The 27,807-nt window shown below is 43.8% G+C and overlaps 1 protein-coding gene across 1 annotated transcript; it reads right to left on the minus strand.

The window, feature by feature from the left end:
- Window positions 1–2,542: 2,542 nt before the first annotated feature.
- Window positions 2,543–26,675, minus strand: col6a1 (collagen, type VI, alpha 1). Its single transcript, XM_023840035.2, has 35 exons — window positions 26,394–26,675; window positions 24,170–24,299; window positions 23,377–23,577; window positions 22,021–22,180; window positions 21,781–21,894; window positions 21,618–21,638; window positions 21,481–21,501; window positions 21,231–21,275; window positions 21,018–21,071; window positions 20,412–20,456; window positions 19,919–19,945; window positions 19,275–19,301; window positions 19,111–19,155; window positions 18,658–18,711; window positions 17,850–17,912; window positions 17,653–17,715; window positions 16,559–16,612; window positions 16,222–16,257; window positions 15,986–16,048; window positions 15,805–15,867; window positions 13,888–13,950; window positions 13,425–13,487; window positions 11,985–12,035; window positions 11,844–11,879; window positions 11,599–11,661; window positions 7,229–7,294; window positions 6,483–6,518; window positions 6,135–6,171; window positions 6,011–6,019; window positions 5,728–5,861; window positions 5,522–5,631; window positions 5,222–5,408; window positions 4,952–5,132; window positions 4,036–4,065; window positions 2,543–3,940 (listed from the first exon to the last, which is right to left on the minus strand). Exons 1-35 carry the CDS (start codon window positions 26,503–26,505, stop codon window positions 3,351–3,353), a joined length of 3,054 nt encoding a protein of 1,017 aa, XP_023695803.1. The 5' UTR covers window positions 26,506–26,675; the 3' UTR covers window positions 2,543–3,350.
- Window positions 26,676–27,807: the final 1,132 nt, after the last annotated feature.

Here is a 27,807-nt window from a genome sequence, read left to right on the forward strand (position 1 = left end):
TACTCACATGAGTGATCACCTTCCATGAGATTTGAACTCACCACCTTCTGGCCATAAATTTCTAACCTGCTGAGCTTCACCGAATTAATGACCAAGACAAGATACATCAGAATTAATTGCATTAGAGGCCGAAGCAGAAAGTGTTGTGCAGTGTTCACGAGAGCAAGACCGAGATGAGAAAACTACAGTCTGTATTGTCAAAAAAGAGTTTAGCCTGATGTAAACTATTAAGGATTCCAAGTCTGTCTCCTGAGTCGAAAGATACAAAACAATAATGCTGCATCCAGCTGCAAGACAGATGTTTTTGAAGGTCCAAAGTAAATGATCCTAAATGAACATTTGGGAGCGGTGTGAGTTTAAAGTTATGCTGAGTGTCCACTTCAGTTAACTTAACTTAGCTGCTCTGAATTGTGAGGACGAACACACATACAGTATAACCACACACACACACACACACACACGCACACACATACAAAAACATGGACTGCGATGAGAAGCTCTCGCATTCTTTCCTACTCTTGTCTTTAGAGGAGCCTTGATTCATGATAAATACAGTAGTTGGTGAACAACCTCACTTAACACAAACCCACACAGTACTGCACACAGGAGACTCCTGTCTATTTGGCATGTTTAGAAACGCTACCATGGTGAAGAAGAAAGTTGGATCTAATACTCAGTTTCCCTCGGTCAGCCGCAGACCTGCCTTAACCCGGCTGTGTTGGCTCAGAGAGCTCTGGAAGGGAGTTAGTGTATTAATCTGTAATTTCACTCATTTTGCCTAAACATAACGCCAGTCAGAGGGCTCTACAAAATCGTGATAGCCTGGGTCTGCCGGGCACTATGATATTTTCGTTATACTGCAGCATTTTTGTTCAGCAAAATTTATCAAATGTAATCTTATCACGAAACATAACTAAAACAAACAAACGAACAAATCTTTGGCATGAATGAATGAATGAACGAAGGAACAGATGAACAAACGAACAAACAAATAAATTGTTGGCAGAAATGAATCCTTATCATAAATAACTCCATCCATCCAACTTCTACCGCTTTTCTGAGTTGGTTCGCGGAGCCAGCGGTCTAAGCAGGGAAACCCAGACTTCCGTCTCCCCGGCCACTTCATCCAGCTCCTCTGGGAGGATCCCGAGGCGTTCCCAGGTCAACCAAGAAACATAGCATGTCCTGGGTCTTCCCTGGGGCCTCCTCCCAATGGGACATGCCCAGAACACCTCACCAGGGAGGCGTCCAGGAGGCATCCTGACCAGATGCCTGAGCCACCTCATCTGGCTCCTCTCGATGCGGCTCTACTCTCCCAAATGACCGAGCTCCTCACCCTATCTCTAAGGGAGAGCCCAGCCACCCTGCGGAGGAAACTCATTTCGGCCGCTTGTATTCGTGATCTCATTCTTTCGGTCATTACCCACAGCTAATGACCATAGGTGAGGGTAGGAATGTAGATCGACTGGTAAATCGAGAGCTTTGCCTTTTGGCTCAGCTCCTTCTTCACCATGACAGACCGATGCAGCGCCCGCATCACTGCTGATGATCCACCTGCGATCACCCGCTCCATCCTTCTCTCACTCATGAACAAAGACCCCGAGATGCTTAAACTACTTCACTTGGGGAAGGACCCCCTCCCCGACCCGGAGAGAGCACTCCACCTATATCTATCAAGTAATTCTAGAAGTTGTAGAGTTTGGGGGAAGTGGCAGGAGTAGGGATTAGATGGGAGAAGGGGTAACGGGACTGTGCAAGGAACACATTGTTGTCGTTTTGACAGCATTTTCTCTAGTCACATATTTGAGATCTTTATTGGGTTTATTTACTGTCTATCCATCTTCTAACTGCATATCCTGGTCAGGATCTTGGAAAGAGTTTTGCATCATTAAATGTGTTTTTTTATGACAGATCAGCCTCCATCTGTTTTACGCAGCTGAATAATTCTATGTGGGTACCTTCCTAAGGGTATAAAGGGTTCTCTCACCCAAGATGGGACTAGTATTGTATTTCCATGGGTTCAGTATGTGGTGCTGAATCTACTGGGACTACATGTGAGTTATCTGTATAATTATTTGTGTGGCAGATGTGAACTTACCTGCACACTCATCGTTTATGAAGCCTTCAGTGATGTGTCCTTTATCTGGTACGGACAAGCATTTACATCCAGTGTTCTGATGAACACAGACTTCCGTTAGGACTTGGCCCGTGATTGGGATTTGGAGTGCTGCCCTCAAAATGTCATGCTACATCCTGAGATATGGCACATGCCAGCAGAACCTGAAATGGATGGGCCCATGACTTCATCACAATGTGCAGTCACATCCTGGACTGGCACAGTCTGAGTGTTGATATATGAGACTTCCTTTTCTGAAGGTCCTACCTGTAAACAAACACTCAAACCATATTATGAGGCTTCTTCCTGCCCTAAGGCTCTGGTGAAAAGTGGGCTCAGTTAGATGCACATCAATGATGTGTGTGTGTGTGTGTGTGTGTGTGTGGGGGGTGGGGGGGGGGGAGTAAGAGTGCAGTCATGGACAGCTCGGGTTTCACAAGGTAGCCTTTATTGCTAGAACATCCAACCACAGCTCCACTGCTGAATCCAATACATGAAGTGCAGAGCAACGGACGAAACACCTGGTGGTGATTTCAGGTCTGGAGGTACAATTCAAAGCATCATTTTTGGTCTTTTCATAAAAAACTGAAGCCTGAGAGTACATTTTTAGCACCACTGATATATCAAAAAATACTGAATTTAATGTTACAAAGTGTTCTTTTAATTCTTCTTTTAAATTGTGGGGTAAACCACAGGCAAATAGACAAATGCATTAATAACATTTCTGATAGTTCTACAGATTACAGTTCTGCAATATTTAGTGACCAAAAATCTCTTCTTAGAGTAAAAAAATAAAACACTTAAGTAGTTTAACAACCAGTCTATATACTGTAGCTAACAACCAATTGTTGACATTTTATTGATATTTTAACCCCCAATTCCGATCATGTTCTTCTCTAAATTAATCTATGACCGGTATGTGCTGTTGGATCATGCAACCCTCTCTAACCCTCAGCTAAACCAAAGCGTGGTGAGTTAGCACCGTATTGTCATCCACCCAAACTGTGACGTGCAGCACCCTCTCAGCATCACTGACACCCTTAATGACAGAGGTATGAGCATCCGGTCTTCTGTAAAATTATAAATGACTGCTCCGTCACTGTGAGCAGAAAAACATATGAACGTTCTAGAGAAATTACGATATAAATGAAAAACATAGCGTGTGGTTTTTACAGCTCCCCTGCCTCACTCGCACTCCCAAAGTTGTGTCCCTCAACTAACAACTATTTATCCCCTATTTATCCAGGGAAATCCTCCTAGAGACAGTCATGTGAAAGACACCCTTTAGTAAGGACGGGTAGTCGGTGACTCTGAAGAGATGTCGGTGATAGGAGGCGACGTCCCGCTGGTCTGCTGTGGACAGGTCACGCAGGAGTTGCTCGTTCACCAGATCGCCAGCAGACAGCACGAATATCTCAATGCCCGACCTCTTCACTTCCCCAAGCTTGCTCTTGATGTTGGCCTGTGTGATCTTCGGGGATCGTCCGTTGGACAGCAGCAGTAGCTTCTTTCTAGTTACGCTGCGGGTTTTGAACGTCTCGACAGAGAAGTCAAGGGCTTCCCCGATATTCGTGCCCTCGTTTAGGTAATGGGCCAAGTCGATCTGTTCGGCCACCTGTGCGTAGTTTGTGGAGAAGGGGGCCACCCGCACAGCATTGTTGCTGTACTGAGCCACGGACACCTGGACCCGATGCTCGGTCTTCGATGTGAGGAATTGCTTCGCGAGCCTCTTCACAAATTCCTGGGTCATCCCAAAGTTTTTGGACCCCACACTGGCAGAGCTGTCCATCATTATCAAGATGTCGGTGTTTCCCGGGAAAGAAACTGGAATGTGAAGGAAACAGATGGTTGACTTGCTTTAAGAAGGACAGAGCATACACCTTGGATGTATATGGATCGGTGACTTCAGACAGACTTACTTTCACATTTGTATGTCGGGCACTTCTTTCCTGTAAAAGAGAAATGTCCACAAATGTCACCAATGAGCATAAGATATTGGAACATTTTGAGTTTAGTGAACCAAAACGAGTAAAATCCGATGGGCTCATTCTAATTCAAATGTGCCAGTACTCTCTGTTCACGCTTTAAGTCACGGCACGTTCCGGAATTCACCAATCGCCTCTTTCATTCTCACATTCCAAGCTACCCATTCTTTCCAGTGATAGCACTACATTTTTGGGGAAAATCATTGACAACAATTTTCATTTGGCTCAATTTTACAGAACGGGGCAAAGCGACTTATTGATCCACACGGAGTCACCCGAAGTTTTGACACAGATGTCACTGGAGTCGAAACACACCCACACTAAACTGCATGTGTGACGAGAACGTCAGCTTATTAGATGTCGGGGGAATGGGACTTTCTCCTGCTGGGTGGAGGAACACCCTACTTAATATACAAGACGTCTGAAACAGGCCTACATCTGTTTGAAAAATACAAATTTTACAAGAGGCAGGCCTTGTAAGGTACTTCTGCGTTATATTTGGGCTTTTCTTTGTATTTTTCACATTTTCCATTAAATAACGATGGAAAAATAGCTGAAATTTCGAATTAATTAATTAGGTACCACTTTACAATAAGGCTCCCTTCTGCCACTTTTAAACGGTAGTAACTCATTAATAAAAAGAAAACTATTGTAACTTGTTTATAATTGTCTATTCATGATGTAAATAGTTGCTACCTAATTAATAACCTGATTGTAAAGCATTCATAAACCCTTCTTAAGGGTAGTCATATTGTAAAGTGGTACCATTAATCAAAAAGAGATAATATATTCTTTACCATTCCTAAATAAAGATTTTTCATCTGGACATTTTGATAACACTAAAGCGTACCTGAACATATCTTTGTCGTCACATTGCGCAAGAACCCATCCTGAAGCAGTTGTTCGAAGTTATTGATCGTGATGGGATCACTGCCGGCGTCCACGTTCCCGTTTCCAGGACACGACAGCTCCTGAATCTGCTCTGGGTTCTGCTCCCTCCCGAAGTTATCCTGAACACCAATCCCCTCCACCTGCCAGGGTATACGCAGGACGGCTCAGGTGACGAGGGCCACGGGCGCTACACAAACGCTCCAGACGCTGTCTGCTCCCCGCTTCCTACCTTGACGCCGCTGTTGCACAGAACATTAAGCGGGATGTTATCCCTGCTAATATCCGAGCGGCCATCAGTCAGGACCACAGCCCGGACTTCTTTCGTCTTCATCAGCTTGACGACATCATCCAGGGTGACTTTCAGGGCCTGCCCAGTGAATGTGGCCTGAGCCAGCCACTTCATATTCATCACCGATCTGGACACACAGAAAAAGGGAAAAAGGTCACCATCTGTTACTGGGACCTTTTTTTGGTAGGTTTACTAGCAACTTTCCAGCCTGTTTGCCAGAACATTCTATGGTGACCGTACTCTTTAAATGCCAAGAGGGTAGTGATGCCGGATTGGCCGAGAATCAACTTCTCCTGGGCCTTGTCTCCACTGTACTGCACCACAGCCACTTCGGACTCCCTGCCGTCGAACTGGGGGATCAGAGGAGAGAAGCCGTCAAGCCTGATCACCAGGTGGATGCACAATCCCCACACCGCAAGTGTCATTGCACCAGCAAGGTCACTCACATTGATTTGTTGGTCTGACACCAGTCGATCAAGGACCGCCACGATGAACCTCTTGGAAAGGAGGAAATTTTGGCGGCCGATGCTCTCTGAGCTGTCCACCACGAAGATGAGACTCAGCGGGCCACACTTGCACTCTGACAAAGACCAACAATGGCACAGTTAGTTGGCAGGGGACCATCAACTTGACAACAAAAGGCGGGCTATTGATACGATTTGATACTGATAGAATCAGAACCAGAACACGTGACTTAGCAGTGAGAGATATGAAAATATATTTACTTACCACAGCAAGCTGCAGGAAAAGAAAAATGCATTTGTAAACACAGCTCTGTAAATTCTATACCATACATTCTATACCATTCTATACTACACACACATAAAGTCAGGGTATAAAAGTGAGTACTTACAACACATCTTCCTGATAATATCCAAAATTTCACAGTCCTGCAAATCAATGCAGAAACTGTCATGCATTTGAAACTGCTAATTGTTTACACAGCAGGATTCCTGCACAATTTGTCCTACCTGATTTATCGAACATTTTTTCTGCTATTCTATTTGATCTTTTTCTCAACGTGTAAACATGCAGCAATCTTACAGGTCTCAAACCACACACCAGAGCTCAACTCACGAGTCATGAGTGAAATCCTTAGTAATAAACATTTTGTGGGGCCTAAATGGAACTGAGCTGTGGACTCAAGAGTAAAATCACCAAAATTCTAAATTCTGCTCAGTTCGATTTCATTTGAACTTACATCCATTCCGGGATGTCCCTCTTGCCCAGGTTGGCCCTAAAACAAGGAATAAAACTATCACAAAGGGGGAATTCGACAGCTAGGCCTCATGCTCCTTAGTGACGCTAATCACCCAGGAGAGCAAGGCAGACCTTTCTTTGGGAAAAGCATCCATGTGATTTCTGTTATTTAATCTGCGTGAATCCCAGCCTCCCAGCCAAGCTGAGGACTACTCTGTACACAAACGACCAGGGCTTTATTTCCAGCATTTTCCCGCCTGACTCTCCTTAGAACTCAAGCACTTGACTGTGAGAACATTACTATGAACTCAACCGGCCTCCAAGTTTGCAAGAGATCCTGTCGCTCACAACGGTTCCATCACAGCAATGACATCCGACCACAAACGTGTCCTCATGAGTCGTTAGATCTCAGTCGGGATCCAGGTTACTCAACGAGCCTGTCACTGAAATGCAATGTTTACTGCGCTGCTAGAATAACTTCAAGCTATGGACTCTGTCTTTTTCTGGAGATGGTTATAGGTCCCTACTGAATTCATTTCAGGTTTTTTTCTCCTGTCCTGCTGCTCCACTGTGTAATTCATCATCTGGGCTTCACATCTTACATATTTTGTCAAACTGCTTACATTCGCTTCTAATAGATTATAACCTTAACAATGTCCACTTTTCTCCAATATAAATATGTAATCAAAAGTGTTTAATTCTAAAACTTTCCCATTAGACTTCTCAGAAAAATGGATAAATACTCACAGGCTTCCCTTCCGGTCCTCTGTACCCTTTTGCTCCTTTAGGTCCAGGATTTCCGGGCAAGTTATTCTGAGGTAAACAGAGCAGAAAACATCCAGCGATTAATTTAATTTCAACTGAGGGTGGAGTCAGATCCCTGGGCAGGAACTGAGCATGAACTGATGAGGAAAACATGAGGGAATGACCCAGGAAAATGCAAGATATGCTGCTTGATTTGGGCGACATTGGCTGCGAAGCAGAAAAATAAAACGGCATCAATACCGCACCTTTTATTACTTAAGTGCTTAGTTCAACGCTTTGTGAAACGTCATATGAGAGACTCTAGCCCAACAGTGGCTGTTCCAGTTTCCAGATATTTACAGATATTTTGTCAGACGCTGTCTTGTCTAAACGCTGATGAGATGTACATTAGGCAAACTGTTAGGTTTTCGCAGCTGTTTGAGGCAGCTGGAGTGTCTGCCTGCCTGCCTGTGCATGCCGAGTTACTTCAGGTTGACAAAGTGATCCCAGATCCCAGCCAGCTCTCCCATCCCACTGAAGACACCATTTTTTGATGCCAAGTTCCAGCTTTGCGTGTTGACCTGAGTGGCTTGTAAATTCTGTGAGCTTTTAACAGGGCCAGATGACAACCTTTCACCCTGCATGGAGAAGCAACTGGGCATAAAGAAGCTCAACCTGGCAGACCACTTTTGACTTCCTGACACTGTACTGCATCTGTAGTAGTGTGGAACAAAAGGATCGCCCCTCTGACGCGAGGCTGTGCTTCTTGACCCATAAAAAAGTGACCCTGGCCAGTGTGTGACTCAGTGGGCTAAGCCTTTGCGCTTGTATTCAGAAGGTTGCTGGTTCAAACCCAACCTCAGCTCATCTGCAGGTCCTTAACCCGCCAGCTCCCTGGGTGTAGTAAACAAGTGGCTGCCCTTCACTGACAGCTAATTCTACAAAGAGCAAGTTGGGGGAGGCATAAAAACAATTTCCCTACAGGGAGCAATAAAGTCTTAATTATTATTAACATCAGACTGCAGAGTTAAGTCTTCCAACTCAGAAGAACAAAATGTAACCAAATGCCGAGACAACACTGACGAAACTGTCTGGATCTTGCATGGGGGTGAAAGATCCCTTATTCTACACCTTCCATCCTGAAGATTACTTTTATTTTTTTTTCCATGAGTGGTTCAAAAATCAATAGAGTTCACGTGCCACGAGCCAGGCTAGGACTGGAGTTCGACACAGAATTAAAAAATGTCCAACACCCTTCTTGAAAAAGTACTATGGAACACTATCGAGGTCAGAGCTCTGACTTTCACGTACTCCGACTTCAAGGGTGCTGTGACGTCAGACAACATGCCTGCCTCCACAGGCACGATTACCGTGGACGATAAAAAATCAAGTGAAGGTCATATAGAGGGATTTTTCCTGATTACATTGCAATAAAGATACTGTAATTAAAACTAAAACTGATTATGTATGTGTAGTGAGGATGGCCGACAGGGGTAAACTCTGCCCTCGTAGAGTATTTAAAGATGGCGGCCGACACGGTACACGTGTTTTTGATTGGATACAGACTAACCTTGTCCGTTTGTTTGACTGAAATTGCGGTAATCATTTTGAAAACTTAGTTAGTAAGGGCTTTTATGTGTGGGTCTTTATGTTTGGAACAAAGGTATTGTTGTTGTGTTTTTTCTTTTCTTTTTTTAAAAGTTTTTTTTGTGTATATTGTGTAATCCATTCCTTTTTAAAATAAAACACCTTGTTATACAGCACAGTCTCTTCACTTAACTGAAAGATATATTTGCTAAGGGAAAGTCTAATATTGCTAAGTATTTAGCTGCATGGATAGCTTTAGCAGTCCATAGCTGACACTTCTCTGTTCACAGAGATTAATGTGTGATTAATCAACCTCTCAGGGTTGTCATGCTTAAGCAATTGCATACTCAAAGTCAGTTTATAATTCCTAGACTTATAAAATTATATTATTACTTAATATAATAATCATTGGGTAATTCAAGTCGAGAGAGTAAAAGTCCAGACCGAGATTTCGTTTCAACCAGCCAACTGAGTACTCAACTGTGACTATGACTCTTTATGCTCAACTGGTTGGTTGAAACAAAATCTTTGTCTGGACTTTTACTCTCTCGACCTGAATTACCCAACTCTGATAGTAATTTATTGTATGATAAAATGATATTACTAAGTCAGCCATGCTGATGTTTGTAGCTCGGAACTTGGGCTTTTTGAACTTGGGAACTCTGACCTCCGACTTGGCTGGAATGCAGCCATACGCCATATGAGAACAAATAAACTAGAGCTTATTGTTGGCTAGAACCACAAATGTTATAGAAAACAACAGGACATCAGAATTTGTGCCTTAAACACTAAAAGTGAAATACTGTACAATGAACTGGCCTGAAAGTAAATCACAAACTCAGACATCTGTTGAAATACGGGAAGCGTTGGAGGCTATGATAAAGAACATTTTATGTCCTACGCACAGCAGCCACATAATTGTAATTAATTATAGTAAAAAGTATAATTACAACATTATCCCAATCTGTATACAAGGAGACACACACCACTACTGAGTCAAGCCAGTGACATGTGACTCACAGTATGTCTATGTACTCGGCTGATGCACACGGATTCAGCATTACAGCTGGACTCCATCATCACCTGTGTTTACTGGAAGAAACCCGCCATTTAATCTCCATGTCTCTCGTCGACAGACCCAGTAGATGAAAGACTGCAATGAAGCCTTTGTGGTGTGTTCAGTCTCTCGGGGTGGGGGTCAAATCCTGATTTTTCTTTTTTTTTGTCTATGGTCTGATGCAAATTTAAGATAATTTATTCTATAGACAATTCATTCCCTCACATTTCATGTACATCACATCTGTAGGCAAACTGGTATGATCTGATGCAGTCATAATGATCTTGAGTTACCCCTGCATTCACTTTCCACTATCTAATTTAACACTTAAATGGATTAGAAGTATTTGGCCATAGCGGAACAATATATTCCCTTGACCATAATCTTGTCTTTTTTTAATTGCCAGGAGGAGGCAAATTACCAAGGGAGACAAATTTAACTGAGTGCCCCCCATAGCTGGGACCACCCCGGGAAGCTGACATATCACAGCCCTGATAAAGGTCCAGACTTCTGATGTTCCGCGATTTGAACGTCACACACAGCTTTAAGACAGGATTTCTGTCGGGTCCTGCGGTTCAACCGTGACATTCATCTTTCCTCATGCCTTATAAAGGTCATGCCTCGGCTCGGAAGGCCAACGTGGTGCGGGATGGGCCTCGCCGTCCATGAATCTCAGGCGATAATTCAGGGGATTATCTAGTCCACATCAAAAGCCTCTTGAGCATAAAAGGTAAAAAAAGAACAATATCTTCTGGACTGTTTATTGAGCCAGTGCTGGCAATAAAATCGCCCCAATAAGTAAGTCTGTGGTTTTTAACATAAATAATTTCACTTTATAATTCACAAACAATGTCTGCAGTGTAATCGTTGGACATTTTCCCTGCTTCCAGATTGAAAGATTGCCAGGATGAGAGCTATAAACAGCTGGGCAGAGGAGAATGGCTACAGGGACAAGCAGGAGTCCCTAATTAAAACAAGGATGACACTGGCCCAGTAACAAATGCATGTCAGGGTCTAATGCTAAGCAGGCATGACTATGGGGTCGGGGGGACCGGACCATGCCCCATGCGCTCAGCTTCCATTTCATACCTTGGCACGTTTATAATATAAAGTTGGGGGCTGGTTAGACTGAGTGAATGAAAGTGACACCGCGAGGTGACTGTTTCTAAGATGCTAGAAGCATCATGTCTGACGCCAACAATCATGTCACATTCAAAATCGCTTCAATTTAAGCCTCTTAGCAAATGAACCTCTGTATGTACGCTGTATGTATTCCATTGTAGCCATCGTCCATAAACTTGTACCCTGATGCATATCCACTACTGAACTCCTGATTTGCCAACTCGCGTTCTGCATACTTTGGAAATTCTGTTTAATAAGAAACCAGTACAAAAAAAGTTCTACTTTTAGGAAAGCATTGTAGCTTTTAGAAGGGGGAAAAATGAACGAAAATGGTGAAACATGCAGGGCTGGTTTCTCGTCTGTTTCCATGTGACCCTTATTTCCTCGTCCCCATGACAACAAAACGTAGACAGCTGCAGGAGTTCAAAACACAACGCTGCTCCCTTCAGCACAGCTCCAGATGAGAGCGATACAAACAAATCTGCATGCTTACGTACTGTATATGTCTGCAGCCCTGTGAGATTTTCTCCGGCACTTGACTTCAGTGCTTCATGGGCTAATCAGCCCTAATTTGTTTTAAATGAATGAAAATCAAGAGGGGACTCACATCTGGCCCAGGGTCACCTGGATCTCCGTCATCTCCTTTAGGTCCTGGGGTTCCTTTAGATCCCTGAGTGAAAAAGTGGAGAAAGTCTACATTCTTTGCTCATTAGCCGTACTGGTTTCTATCATCCAGTAGTGATGATATTGTCATTGCTCCAAGGCTTTATCTGTTTGTCTCCCAGAATCCCATAAAATCATTATAATTTATCTCTAGCTGTAATGCCTGAGCGGAGGAAAGCAAAGGTATACCGGCTCTCCTGGGTCTCCTCTGGGGCCAGGGTAACCCTGTGAGGAAAACAGAGGGATGTCAATGTCTCAGCAGTGTGGGGGATTATGGGAGATGCGCTCCTTTGATACACCGTCATGCTGTCAGGTAGGTATTTAGGTAACCTGGAAGCCAGGGCAGCCCTGAGTGCCATTTCCTACTTCTCCTACTTCACCCTGTGAAAGGAGAAAAGGACACATTAGCAATGTGACCTGCTTAGTCTGTTTAGACACACGTACAGTCTGTGAAATGATGTCACCAAATAGGTAATGTGCTGTGTACTTGATTTTCTTGGCACAATTATTAGGAAGAAGATGTTCTGGAATTAATCTTGAAGACTCTTATCTTACCTCTACAAATGGGAGTGTGCTTAATGGATTTCCATGGCATGGGCCCAAGTGCTCTGATATGCATAAATTATACCTGGTTGTTAAAATTTATGGAGTTTGTGCAGGAAAATGTCAAGCTGGCATATTGCGAACGTGCTGTGATCCAAGTTCTTAAATAATCCAGACCAAATATATACAAATGCAATATATTCATATGGATACATTAGGGGGGGCGGCATGGTGGTGCAGTGGTTAGCACTGTCCTGGGTTTGAGTCTCCGCTTGGGTCACATGTGTGTGGAGTTTGCATGTTCTCCCCGTGTCGTCGTGGGGTTTCCTCTGGGTACTCCGGTTTCCCCCCACAGTCCAAAGAAATGCTAAGGCTAATTGGAGTTGCTAAATTGCCCTTAGGTGTGCATGTGTGAGTATGCCCTGCAATGGGCTGGCCCCCCATCCAGGGTTGTTCCCTGCCTCATGCCCATTGCTTCCAGGATAGGCTCCAGACCCCCCACAACCCAGTAGGATAAGCAGGTTGGACAGTGGATGGATGGATATGTTAGGCTGCAAACCTGAAGTGGAAAAACTATTAGGAAAGCAGGATGGACATGGACAGCTGATCTGAGGGAATTGATCAGAGTACTGATATGTAATGAGTCATTGAGAATCCTCTCTTGTTGCTGAAGCCAAATGAATGATTGTTACATTTATATAGTCATTTTCAAGCTAACCAAAGCACTTCACAGAACCAATGGGGAGCCACTTCAATCACCACCACTGTGTAACACCCACCTGGATGATGCAATGCCAGCCATTCTGTGCCAGTATGCTCACCACACAGTAGCTAAGGTGGTGATGGGGCAGGAGATAATCTGCCAGTTATATAGAGGGGATCATCCGATACGGCCAAAGGGGGCAATCTTAGCCAGGACATTGGGTTACCACCCCTACTCCTTTGAATAATGCCCAGGGATCTTTTATAACCTCAGAAAGTCAGGACCTAAGTTTTACACCTGACCATAGGGACAGCACCATTTTTACAGCACAGTGACTCCATCACTGCACTAGGGTATTGTGATCCACATTGGACACAGGATGGGTTAGCCTGTTGGCCACAGCACCACTGCTTCCAGCAGCAACTCACTTTCCTAGCTGGTCACCCATTCAAGTACTGGACAGCACCAGACCTGCTTAGCTTTAGATAGATTTCCTGTTCTGAAGTGCAGGTGGAATGACTTACCTTTACGCCAAACACCCCCCTGTCACCTGGAGACCCTTTAAGCCCCCGTGGCCCCCTTACTCCCTGAGGAACACAAAGAAAGGAACTGCAGTCAGAAGGATGAATATGCAGAGATTACAGGGATCAACATAAACACTGCTGCCCCTCTGTGGTGTGTGAGGTCAACCTGCTGATTGGTATTGGGACATTGATTCATTCATTTATGGCAGTGTTTCCCAATCCAGAGCTGGTCCATGTTTTTGCTCCCTCCAAGCTCCTTGCCAGACAGTCCACATTTTTGCTCCCTCCCAGCTCTGGGAGCAAAAACATGGACTGTCTATGGGTCCCAGAGGAGCAGATTTGGAAACACTAATCTATATTATTACCATATATTCTTATGTGCAGATATTCCTATAACAGATTTACAGCTAGACAGCCTGTCAAGTTAAAAGTGGGGGTTGACATAATGAGCACAAAGACTAACCTCAGTTCCGGGCAGGCCTTCATCTCCTCTGTATCCCGCGGCACCAGGGCGGCCCTTTTCACCCTAAACATGAGATATGTATTTGTGAAAATGTTTACCATCCACGGAACTCTCTGGCAGCCCATCAATGTGCCCTAAGTTGCCTGGGATAGGTCCTAAACCCCCCAGCACTGGAAAAGCAACTGGAAGACGGATGGATATCAGACACAATTCAGAGAAACGTAAATGCCCGTTATGGAAACACAGTGGGGGACAATGCTACAATTAATTGTTTAGTGGTTTCCTGGGGGGGTGTCTGAGTTAAGGCAAGGAAATCTCAGGGGTTACAGCAAACAATGCAGCTTCAGAATGTAGGCATTCTGGACTGAGGCTGCACTTCTGGAATTTTCTGAATCTGCAGTCAGTTTGCAAACCAGAAAATGAAAAAGACAGCTAACTGGTGCATTGCTCTGGGCCATAAAATAAGCTTTGTTCTGTCAAACAGTCCAAAGAAATGTCTTCTCTATCCCATGGAGAAATCTGTAACATAGAAGAATCAACTAAGCACCAAAGAACTTCTGGCTCAGCTGTAGGATTTCTTCAGAATTTCTAGAGAACTACCATAGAAAATCCAACTTGGATGCTTCGCAGTGCACTGCATTGCTTCCCGCCACCCCACCCCCCCCCCCCCCCCCCCCCCAACTCTAACTGGAAACAAATGTGTGCTAAGGAGAACAATAAAACATGGCAGGAACTCTGACTCTGTGTTCCAGCTTAGTATTTTTCTTAAATAAAATCTGTCATTTAAATCCGCTAAAACCAAGTCCATGGTCTTTATGTAGTTCCTAGTAAAGCACCATAGGTTGGGATGGCAATAACCACAAGATAATGATATCATTATGTGCCTCGGGTTTAAAGCAAAACATATGGAATTCTCTCATTTTATTTTAAAAGGATTTTTAATAAGGAATACTGTCACAAAGCTTCATAGAGCTCTGGGTCTGAGGTCCTGGAGAGTAAGCCTGAGGTGACAATGACAAGAAAGAATTCTGCTCATGGAAGTTTTACTTGCGTAAAAATGTTCTGAGGGCAGAAAGAAAAATGATTGGTCAGAGAGGTAACCAATCAGATTGTAGAGGAGGCGGGACCAAGTAACTAGAGGAGGCAGGGCCAAGATATCTTGGTTGGTTGATCCTGCCTCCAATAGACACTTGGACCCACCTCCTCTACAACCTGACTGGTCAACTGTCTAAACCAATCAATTTTCCTTCTGCCCTCAGAACATTTTTATGTAAGTAAACTTTCCATGAGGAAAAGCTCCATTCTTGGCTAGACGGCCTTAAGTGATACATGATTAGAATGTCAAAGAGGTGGGTGTAGGTGTAGGGGGGGCATATCTTCTAGACAGCACGTACCCAAGCCTGACCAACGAGCGGAAGCTGGGCTGTAGAGAACTTGGCTGCTATCAGGAGATGGGCTGCTTTAACAATGTGCTCAACAACCAGCATTCCATCTCTTAACTGCATCTGGCATTTTCACTAAAAAAATTCCGCTCTTTTCAGCCCTGTAGCTTTCTTGTAGAGATCTTTAACCCACATATTAAGCAAGGTATCCTCAAGCTGTGAGCTAATACAACAGGAAGATGGAAAGGCCCGTCAGCCACTGTGATCCAGAGCTGTAAAGACATGGCTCTCCAATGCTGGCTTTGCATCCCACCCTACTGCACAATCCATAGGTCAACAAGTAGCATACTGTGTGAAAAGCAGCAAGGTTGTGGGTCCAAATCGCAGGGAGCAGGCATTCTCCTCCCTCTCCTGTAAGTCACGTTGGATAACAGCAGCTGATAAATAGAGCTTAAAGCAAATGACCGGCCGTCACGCAATGAGAACAGATTTTCGTTCTGAGAAATGGCATTAATTGCCCTTTGGTTTCTCTTACCGGATCTCCATTACCACCAGAAGGACCCTCCCGACCCGGTTCACCACGAGGTCCTAAATCGCCCTATGGGAAGAGCAGGAAGATTATATCATTGGCCAATGCGCATTCACATATGCGATTTTTAAAATAACTGTGATATTCTGAAAATATCACAAAAAATAACTTTCACGGGGTGACTCACGGGGTCTCCACGGGGCCCCCGATTGCCGCGGGCTCCCTGCTCGCCATTCTCTCCTACTAGACCCTGGCAACAAGCATACCCACAGGAAGTATATTAAAAGGAGTAGCACAACAGAAAAGCAATCAGGGAGATCCTCATATGCTGCAATGAACACCCACCGTTACGTTGCTCTACAGCCACAAATATCAAAAAATCGCAACTAATCTAGTAGGAAATGATTAATATTGCAGCATTACCGGTTCCCCACGGGGTCCATCCCGGCCCGAGGGTCCCTGAAAGAGACACCAAACAATTAAGTCGAGGAAGACATTGATCAATGCAGGCACCTGGCAGTCTAGATGCAACTGATGTAAACCCTCCAGAAGACATATTTAGCAGACACAGACAGTCTATTACAGAAGACACAGATACATTCAAACCTAGAACTGACATCTCTAGATGTCTGCTATAATGTTTCTGCACTTGCTGAGCCACTCTGCATCACCCCTTATCACACAGCTCCCTGCTGAACAGCTGGCTTTCATTGCACAGGTGACAAGATCAGGCGCAAACAAATGAAATTAAGGAACTTACATCATCTCCTCTCTCTCCCTTGTCTCCGTTTTGGCCCTTCGGTCCCCTGTTGCCCTGTTAAAATGAAACAGATAAAATGTGGACACATCTGAAAGAAAAAACTTTGAACGAAGCGGTTTTATCAGATGAAAGTATCAGACCTCCCCTCCTCATGACATCACCTGCCCTCCCTCCTCACTTCCTGCACCAGGCCTCCCCTCCTCATGACATCACCCGTCCTCCCTCCTCACATCCTGCACCAGGCCACCCCTCCTCATGACATCACCCGCCCTCCCTCCTCACGTCCTGGACCAGGCCTCCCCTCCTCATGACATCACCCGCCCTCCCTCCTTACTTCCTGGACCAGGCCTCCCCTCCTCATGACATCACCTGCCCTCCCTCCTCACTTCCTGCACCAGGCCTCCCCTCCTCATGACATCACCCGTCCTCCCTCCTCACTTCCTGCACCAGGCCTCCCCTCCTCATGACATCACCCGCCCTCCCTCCTCACTTCCTGCACCAGGCCTCCCCTCCTCATGACATCACCCGTCCTCCCTCCTCACTTCCTGCACCAGGCCTCCCCTCCTCATGACATCACCCGCCCTCCCTCCTCACTTCCTGCACCAGGCCTCCCCTCCTCATGACATCACCCGTCCTCCCTCCTCACGTCCTGCACCAGGCCTCCCCTCCTCGTGACATCACCCGTCCTCCTTCCTCACTTCCTGGACCGGGCCTCCCCTCCTCGTGACATCACCCGTCCTCCCTCCTCATGTCCTGCACCAGGCCTCCCTTCCTCATGACATCACCCGCCCTCCCTCCTCACTTCCTGGACCAGGCCTCCCCTCCTCATGACATCACCCGCCCTCCCTCCTCACTTCCTGGACCAGGCCTCCCCTCCTCATGACATCACCTGTCCTCCCTCCTCACTTCCTGGACCAGGCCTCCCTTCCTCATGACATCACCCGCCCTCCCTCCTCACTTCCTGGACCGGGCCTCCCCTCCTCATGACATCACCTGCCCTCCCTCCTCACTTCCTGGACCGGGCCTCCCCTCCTCATGACATCACCTGCCCTCCCTCCTCACTTCCTGGACAGCCACACGCTGTGCCCCTTTACCTTAAGGCCAAGCTGGCCACTGGGGCCTTGCCTTCCTGGCCCCCCATCCTCTCCTGGATCTCCCTGGAGGCAATAAAGCAGGTGATTAGTCCACTTAGCCACTTGACTCTTTGTTCAGAGCAGTGTTGGGGAATACAGCGGCTCAGCTTTCCAAACAGGCGATATGATTTAATGTCCCTATGGAGAAATGTCCTTACTTTTGGTCCTCTGGTACCAGATGGCCCAGGGTCTCCTTTTGGACCTAGTTCTCCTGGAAATCCCTGTAGCACAAAACAGACGATACTTTAACTGAATGAAAATGAAGAGAACAATGACAATAAACGGCACATTTATCTTACTAAATCTAATCCTTAGCAGCACCAGATGAACTCCAAAGAAGCCTTCTTAGTGCACAAGGTCAAGAGGTACAAAATGAAAACTTGAAAATCTACCATGGTCATTGGTTTTTTGAGGTGTCAAGGTAACCTAGAAGACCTAGAAGATTAACTGTTCTGTATGAAGGCCAAGATATTTGTTACTTTTAACACTGTGCCTAGTTTCCACAGATCTTCAGCGCTGCAAAATGTCAGATGTAAGTGTAAGTATAAACGTCTTCTGGGCTCTAACGTTCAATCCCGGATGCATTCCCCAGGGCGTTGCTGCATTCCACTACCATCTCCCATGCGAATCGCAAATACAGAAGAACACAGCTTTACTCCAGTTCTAACATATAAAAGCTAAACTGAATTTCATCAGTGAAGATAATAGCATAGACTAAATAATAACAGAGTCTCTTGACAACTATGAGGCTTATTTTTTTTTAAAAAAAAGCTTCAGAAAAAAAAAACATCAAAAAGGTGCAGCGCCCCCTTCAGGATGTCAGCAATAACCACAGTTACAGTGACCTGTCTGAGTCCACAGACAAATGGACTACAGGGTCTGTTTATACAAAGTGCTACATATATAAACACATTGGTGAGTAGCATAAACACTTGGGAGGGGGCATTTTACACAGAGTTGACTTACATCACCGCCTTGCTCTCCTTTGCAGCCCGGCAACCCCGATAATCCAGCTTCACCCTATAAAGAGAAGAGATCATGAACACAGACCCCAGATAGCTCCCTCCCCCATCACTCTGAGTTGCTGTCCTCCATCTTTTTTGTTTATGTAAGACATTTCCATTATTTAGCCTTCTGTAGCAGCCAGACCCTGGTCTACTGCGGATAGTTAAACACAATCACTGGATTAGTTTTTTGGAGTCTTTTAGGATATTTCGCAAACAGATGTTAGTTTTCAACCTCGTGCCAGCATAGCTAACATCCAGTGCTTCACCCACTGCATCTTACATGCAAAGCATGACGCTCACATTATCTGCTATGGTGATGCCCTAATCACTGAATAAAATGTCCACCTTGTGCAGAAATGTATTCGGCAGGCAAATTCATGTAGCCCTGATGCACACAAGCTGAGGTTCTCACCTTAAGCCCATCTACACCATCGAGACCATGGTGTCCTTTGTGTCCCTAGAGAAGACATGGAGAGGATTGAAATGATACAGGAGAGAGGAGGAACAGACAGGTCTGCAGAGACACAGCGGGTCTAAGACAACCCAAGTTGAAATTCTCATAAGGACATCACTCACCTTGTATCCTTTGAAACCCCGATTTCCCTTGATGAGAATGATGAAGAAACCATTAGCAGAGAGTCAGTCTTCATAGAAATGTCAAACAATGGCATCAGATAACACTGTCCAATAATATATTGATGGTAAAGCTGGGTTTTTACTAAGGCTGGGCGGTATGTCCTAAAAATTATACCACATTTTCACAGTTTCACAGTATCGATATTTATCATGATATTCTAAAATTCGTACATAGAAAATAGTAAAATATGGCGGGTGGTTACATTTTTTCTGATTACGATGACCAAATTGTTTTAGTAATAGTTATGGAGCATGTAACAGGTATGATGATAAATTACAGCAACAACAGACTCATATCTTGATGGAACTTTTAAAACGGTACATTATAACTGTTAATTACGCAAGAAATCAAGCATTTCGGCTATACCACGATAATATATTCTACACAACATTGTAATTGATGACGATATGAATGTCCGTAATCACTATACGATATTTTACTGATGTATCGCCTTAATTTTTACATTGCAGTGATGATACTTCTGTGAGTCATTCCATCAATGATTCATGCACCGTTCAGAGAGCACATTAGTCTGCATCTCTGTGAGCATCGCAGGAGATAATGCAGTGAAAACAGGCCCTACCGGGATACCCTTGATTCCTTTGTCACCCTGCAAAAGAGCAATAAGCAAGCAATAAGCAGCTATTACGCCATACCAACCAGAGCCGGACCGAGGAAACGCGCAAGACCCTTACATCAAAGTCCATTCGCGTGGGTCACATCTGGCCTTCAGCACAAACCTATTTCTCATTTAAATTTCTCTTTAATAAGAAGAATCTAGTGGATAATATCAGATAAAATCAGATTTATCTGAGTTTATCAGCCCAGTGGATACCAAAGCGCACTTATCTTCAGATACAGTGTATCTTTTGTATAATCATAGTACAGTTTTGTTTTCAGGAATAATGTTTACTACAAACTTCACATTTACAAATGTAATTTACACATAGTAAATATTTCAACCAAACAGCCACAAAGTTTGGGTCATCCTGTTATTACCTAAATAAATAAGCCTAGGTTGGCCCACAAATTCAGTTGTGGTTTTTAATGTGGATCTTTGAAACAAGGCTGCCTACCTTCATCCCCTGGTAACCTGCAGGTCCTGGGTCACCTGTTCGTCCCTGTCAGGACATAAGTGAAGGTGTCAGAACACACTGCAGTTGGTCAGGCCGTGATACATTACACTATGCAGGCGTACGCTCTCCCCACTAGGTGTCTGCATTACTGGCCGATGCCTGCGGGGGCACCCCACTCACACCATTAATCTCCTGACTTTAACAGTAATAATCAGGTCATTTTCGGCTCTTTATCACACACGTTCGAGGTCCTTTGATAAAGAGTAAGTATGTAAATTGAATGCATTTATATAGCGCCTTTCACAGACTGGCGTCACAAAGCACCTTACAAGAAAGAATATAATAAAATTCAGAAAGCAAAACTACCCTAAAGCCATCCTAAACCAATGCGTCTTGAGCTTACACTTAAACAATTCAACAGATTCCACCAATCTCACAGGTGAGTGGACTGCCTTCTTGAAATAGTTGCTGTTTCCTTGACTCCTTCTGTTGGTCACAGGTGTTGGGGGGAAGTGTAACATCCATCCATCCATCTTGGATGGATGGTCATCTACTGTACTTACGGTTCCCTCAGAATGAGCATGGTGGTGGGTCTGGACCACTTACCACAGAACCAATGTCTCCTTTTTCTCCTGGAATCCCAGGCCTGCCAATCTCACCCTGCCAAAGAAATATCAGCATGCAGTTTCAGTTACAGTGGCACACGCTACGCCCCACCACAGAGCGACCACTGCTGCTGCCTACATCCTCTCGGGTACCACTGTTAATATGAACTACATTCCGCATTTGACGGCGCATATCAGCTTCAGAGGGACTCACCTTGAGTCCAATGTCTCCATCAGGCCCTGGAGGACCACTTTCAGCCTAAAGGAAATAAATAAATAAAAACGGGATAGCACCTAACTTTCCTGAGTGGAATATATTTCTGATGACCTAATAGAAGTTGTTAATACTTTTCGCAATCATGTAAATGGACACTCCTACGTGAATATGAATTCAGGAATCAAAGAAATTTGTATTTCCTATATGGGGTGAAAAAAAACCCCCACAAAACCGAGGAGAGACTTACATGACATTCGGCAGTGCAGCACTGCAGAGATGCAGAGGAAATGACAGTTAGCATTGTAGCACTGTGAGCACTGCAAACTGCATTAAAACATTTTAATTAGGTTATTACAGATTATACACCGAATGAGGAAACCCTACCGCATCCTCTGTGTCATTTGTCTGGGGAAAAAAAGCGAGAAACAAGGCAGAAAATCAGCGCAGGTTTGTCATGTCACAAACAAGGAGAAAAAGGTCTCTGTGACATCTAAAATGACCTTGTGCCGACTCGGCCACTCAGCTTAAGTGACACTCATTTACTCACAATCATCCTCATGATGCTGCTGATGACCCGCCTCCGGTTTTGTTCCGTCGTGTCCGCGGCCAAGAAATCCTGCCTGTACTGTTGGCTCGTGGCGATCGTCAACAATCTCTTGTCCTTTAAGTTGAAAACAAAAAAACAAAACGATATGCATCACCTGCGTACTGAGACCTCATGGCTCATGCAGGCTGACAGGTGGCATCGGAATAAGCCTGAAGGTTTCTCCAACCCCTCGGAACACACCGCTTCATTGGGGATGATGGCCACGGAGAACACTTTGATGCCCAGCTGTCGAGCCTCATTAGCGGCATCCTGCAGACCCCCGCAGGGCTCTTTGTACCCGTCAGTGGGGTGTCCGTCTGTCACCACGATCATGTACTTCATCTCGTGGCTGGTAGAGCCTCTAGAGAACAATCAGAAACACGGCATCCGCTTTGGAGTTCAGCACCACCTGGGTAAAACTCTAAACTCTTGAATCAGAAGAAGAGGACCATGTAGGTATCAGATGAGATATACGGATAGCTGTAGCTGTAGCTTTGCTACATCCTAAGTCAGTGATTCCCAACCGGGTTCACCAGGACCCCAAGACGGTCCACATTTTTGCTCCCTCCCAGCTCCCAAAACATGGACTGCCTGGGGATCCCCAAAGACACCTCCAGGGTTGGGGGTTTGAATCCCACGTGTGCTCTATCTGTGGAGTTTGCTTGCTCTCCCTGTGTCATCGTGGGTTACAGACCAGTACTTTGGTATTGTGCAGGCTAAAAGCTCACTGGTGTCCAGACAGCATGACTGTGTGTGTCCTGGGGACGGGATGTATCTGGGCTTTGTGCCCCTGTGCAGCCTGAATCAGGCCCCAGGTGACTCTGATCAGCGTAAGTGGGTAGGTGATAGATGGATCTCAACTGACATCACAGCCTCAGGCTTTCTGCCCTGGGTGACACTAGTCTGCTCACAGTCATCTTCATGATGCTGGCGATGACCTGCCTTCTCATTTGCGGTCGCCACTGTCTATACTGTGGATTTGTAGCAATTATCAGCAGTCAAAGACAATGTTTAAAGCGATTCATCTGGTAGCTAATGTACATTTGATAAGAAAAAACACAATTTAATATTAGAACATTTTATTGTGTCAGCAGTGACACAATAAAATATAAATGAATATTTCTTGTCCTTCAAAAAGTTACTAGTATCTTGTTGAAGAACACCGCTTGAGTTCCCAAACCTCTCCTCAGGGGCACCCCAGCCATTCCATGTACACGTCAAATTTCACCACCAACTCAAATAATCAATCAATCAAACAATCAAATTAATTAAATTAGTTAACTTAATGAGATATTGATTAGCCATACAAGGTGTGCTAGTAATCGAGTGAAAAAACAAAGGGGTGTATTGGGTGGTCACTACAAATACTTTGGTGACTTTGAAATGGTTTTGAAATGGTTAAGCTGACGCACTTGGATAGACATCATGGTTTTACACCAACACGTGGATCATTGTCATTTTATTTGCCTAAGACCTTTGCACAGTACTGTATATGTGTGTGTAACTTTGTATAGATGTATGACCACATCTGCGTTCTGGTGCACGTTGACCCCTCACCCGCTGAGCAGCTGGCTGATGCCCTCCTTCATGGCACAGTCGGTGTAGGTGCCCTTGCCGAAGTAAGAGATGGCGTTGACTTTGCTGGTCATCTCGGCTCGGTGCTGAATCACGTCTGCCAGCTCCTGGATGACCTCAATCTCGTCACTGTAGTGCAGCACCCCGGCGTTCCACTGCAGGTCACGGTCACATGGCTGGCGGCTGACCAATCGCAACAAGAAGGCCATTTTAAACATTTGATTTAATACGTTAAGTATGTTAAGTATGGTATTACTACTTCCAGGTAAGCAATTACTGTTGTATTCCAGCTGATAAAATATGTTTTATAATCCATCTTACAATATACAGCCTCACCTCAGGTTATAATGGGGTTACGTTCCAATAAACCTACCGTAAGTTGAAAATATCATAAGCCGAAAATGCATTTTAATACAGTACACTTAACAAACATCATAGCCTAGCCTAGCCTACCTTAAACATGTTTAGAACATTTACATTAGCCTACAGTTGGGCAAATTCATGAACACAAAGCCTATTTTATAATAAAAGTGTTGAATATCTCATGCAATTTGTTGAATAATGAAAGTGAAAAACATTTACACCATCGAAATATCGTAACACGGATCATCATAAACCGCTGAACGTCTGTATATTGAAGTATGTACATACTGTATGTTTGTACTGTAGGCATGTATGTACTTATGTATGTAAATATGTATGCCTCAGCTCAGACTTTGCCTGCAAAACAAGGTTTCTCATTAATTCCTGCTTGGAGAAGTGAAAGTATACACACATGCTTTTCAGCCCATTGATGAAGTGTACAGTGAAGTCTTTGATCTGGCTGATGTAGTAGTCTGGGTGAGAAGCCCTCAGTGCAATGCTTTCAGATGTATCCAGGACAAAATAAAGGTCCACAGGGCAATCTGGGGGAAAAACATTAATATTCTGTTTTATTTAGAAGAAGCTTTTATCCAAAGCAACATTTATTTTTGTAGCAGGGTCAGAAAATCCCAGGAGCAACTGAAGCCATGCTGAAGGGCTCACTGTGAAAGTACTTTGCCCAACCTGGGATGCGAACCAGCAACCATCTGACTACAGGCACAATCTGCTAACCTGCTGAGCCACATGCCACCTTCATGGTTATTTTCCCTTAATAAATTCAAGCTCCGATTACATTTAAAATGGGATGTTTCTTCAGAAAAATGCATGGATGTTAATGAGCAAGGACAGTTCACCATTAGAAAAATGTGCATGGTAGATATTAACCAGTGACCTGTCTAGACCATTTCAACTGGGATGGCTACACTGGGGCTAGTGGATCAGCTGGGGGTGCAGATGCATTTGACCTTGTCCTCCAAGTATTACCTACACTAGACTACCAGCATTAAGAAGCAAAAGACAATTTTCAAAAAAGTTATTTATGCAATGCTTTGCAGTTATCTTATAGTTTTTAAAAATATAAAACTCACTCTGATTTCTCATTTAGACTTGATTCTCCAAGCTTGAGTATTTTTTCTAAAAATGTGCTTATATATATATATATATATATATATATATATATACGCAAATAACACCCCCTGCTCCCCCCCTGAAATTAAGTAATTAAATTCTAACATCCCATGATTCTCTGCAGTCTAACAGAGAAGAAGCAGGTCAAACACTGAATCCTACACCACATAATATCATTGCTTGCAGGGTCAACAGCGACAACAAATGGAAACTGGGCTAATTTCCTAAATTTTGTCTACTGTCGTCTTTGAGACATGTGACTTCATTCTGACACTCTGCTTCCTGTACAAATTTGAGCATTGGATGGACATAGACATGGTCACACCAATTTTCTTTGTGGATTGGGGGAGACTGAGGGGGTGTGATGAGGGAGGGAAAACAATAACGGATAATTTCCAGTTCTAATTTAAAATTGCACATAATCGGCACATAATTCCACAGGTCTGGTGCAGCCGTATAAACCTTTTCATTGTTTCACTAATCTGTCATTGGGGGGCACTAAAGTTGCCGCATTTAAAATATTATTTTTGTAATACTTCTAAGTTTAAAAGATCACCTGTATGCGGGTTAAATTTGTTGGAAGACTCAGTGCAAGTGTTTAATTCTTGACGATTTTTGTCTTTTCATTAATATTTCTTTCATACTTCAATATGAAAGTCTTTTGCCGTAAAGTTCTTGTTCTCAACTTAAATAAAGAAATTGGCGCTGAGCTCTGGCGACTGAAATGCTTTAAACCGTAAAGCAAAAGAATTGGGCCTTAATCATTTAGCCTATTATAAGCAAGTGTAAGCATATAGACACGCCACAGAACAACTACAACAATAAGAACAACAACAACAATAACGGACCATTTTAATAACCCTTAATTGTCATTGACAATAGGATAATAAAGACGCATTAACGGTACTCAACAACTTTAGTGTAACAAACGGCTGTTTCCCGTACAGGAAAAACAACCACTGTCGGTAAGATTTGTTCTAATGGGTCCCGTCTTACAAATTTTAACGTTTTTCCAAGCGTGTCTGACTGGGCTTAAGGCCGCTGGGGTCCATCTCAGTGGAAGTCACGTATCAGATGGACACAGTCATTTAGATGACATCTAAATAACAGTCACGATTTATACTATCGGACCTCGAATCTTACCGAGGGAGTCTGTTATGCATTCCGTCATATTATAGGGCAGTAGCTGTTTGTTTCTTCACTTACTTTTACAATCTCCTTTAATGATAATTTAAGAAAATCCCCAGATCATGCAACAACTGTTTTGATAGTTTTGCTATTAATAACCGTTCTTATTTTGTTTTCCGTGTTAAATGATGTCACTGTCAAATCAATCTCACCCCAAATATAAAACCAGTTGATGCGTCAGATAATGGGATCATGAAATAAGGAACTGCATTTTCAAAGCAATTAAAAATAACAGTAATAACTGAACACTGACAGCGTTTATTAGAACATTTTTTTTTTTAGAATTGTGACCCAAACGGTCTAGAATATCATCGCCTTACCTCTCCCCCCTCTCTTTAAATCATCCTGAGCTGCCGACCCTGCCCATAAAGGGAAAAGCCAGAAAAGAACAAAGTTTGCAGAAAAAAGCATCCTTCCTTTATTAGTGTTCATCTACGAAGCGTATGCATTAAAACAAATGCAGATTGGAAGCCGACGCTTCGAAAAAGAAATTAAAAATAAATTTGCTTTTGGAAAGAAACTGCAATCGTTTTGTGGAAACTCTCCCCAAGAGAAGCACTGAGAGGTTGGAGAGAGGGACTGCGCAGTCAGAGAGGAAAGAGGGCTGGATGAAAAACTAAATCGCAAGGGGTGGAGGAGGAGTCGATATCCGAAGGACAGATTTTTATATCTAAAAACTTTAGTGCATTCTTCAAGCTGTGATTTACACAATGTGTTTTCCGCTTTGTAACTTTTGTTGGATATTCTTATTTTATGTAATATAATTTCCGGTTAATCACGATCTGCAACATTGTATCTCCGTAGGGGAGACCAGGTGTGGGTGTCACTGCAGTTGGTTGTTACAATAAACACCTTTTAGTATGCTACAGTTGCACAGCTAAACAAATCCAGCATTACTCTATTACTCTTTTTGTGTTCAAAATCATTTCGTTTTATACTGTATCAAAATTTTTATTCTAACAAATATACTGGATTCTGCTATTCTAAGAAACAAAACAACTGCTGCTTAAGTAGTGTTTAATCCCAAATACTGAGTTCTTTCTGTCACTTGTTACAGCATAGAACTGATTTGTCATTTTCGTGCGCGTGGCTTTTTACATAATTATATTCAGCTCAGCTCAGTATTTATTTCACACGTCCAACCATCCGTCCATTTTCTAACCGATTATGCTGGTCGGCGTCGTAGAATGTCAGTATGTCGCAGGGCACATACTGTACACGCCCACATTGTCACATACAATCATCAGTTATGCGCAATTTAGAGAGGCCAGTTAGCTTACATAAGTCTACTTTTTGTGTCTCTACGTAGTAATGTTCATTGGATCTTCCTCTGAGCGTATAAATTACTCGTAACGAATTAAGTCTCATATTTAAATCATTCATACAATCATCTGTATGTATAGTTACAAACATATTGAACAATTACTCAGCGGTTCGCTGTAACTCTTTTCAGTCAAACTTCTACACAAAACTCGCTTTTCCCCCACTTTGCCTATTTAAAGATATATAGAGCTTGTTATAACACGCCATTTCAGTGAAAAAAGAGGACCTTTGGGCAAATGAAGTGCGATTTCTTTGGAGGATGTTGCTTTTTCGGTTACCAGGCTTATAACCCCTGGCAAATCAAATAACTCAAAGCACACCAACATTCAATTACTTTGCCAACTGAACAGGCGGACACACATTTAATGGAAAACAACACCAACAATAAAATCGTTTTAGGTACATCTACAC

This window comes from Paramormyrops kingsleyae, chromosome 16 (genome assembly GCF_048594095.1).
Source record: "Paramormyrops kingsleyae isolate MSU_618 chromosome 16, PKINGS_0.4, whole genome shotgun sequence".
Classification (NCBI taxonomy): Eukaryota; Metazoa; Chordata; class Actinopteri; order Osteoglossiformes; family Mormyridae; genus Paramormyrops; species Paramormyrops kingsleyae.

Coding starts and splice junctions, on each gene's coding strand:
- col6a1 (XM_023840035.2), bottom strand. CDS start 26,505: ATGAACACTAATAAAGGAAGGATGCTTTTTTCTGCAAACTTTGTTCTT. Junction 16,258..16,558: donor AGGGAGAGAGAGGAGATGAT/GTAAGTTCCTTA, acceptor TGTCTCTTTCAG/GGACCCTCGGGCCGGGATGG. Junction 6,172..6,482: donor AGGGACATCCCGGAATGGAT/GTAAGTTCAAAT, acceptor ATTGATTTGCAG/GACTGTGAAATTTTGGATAT.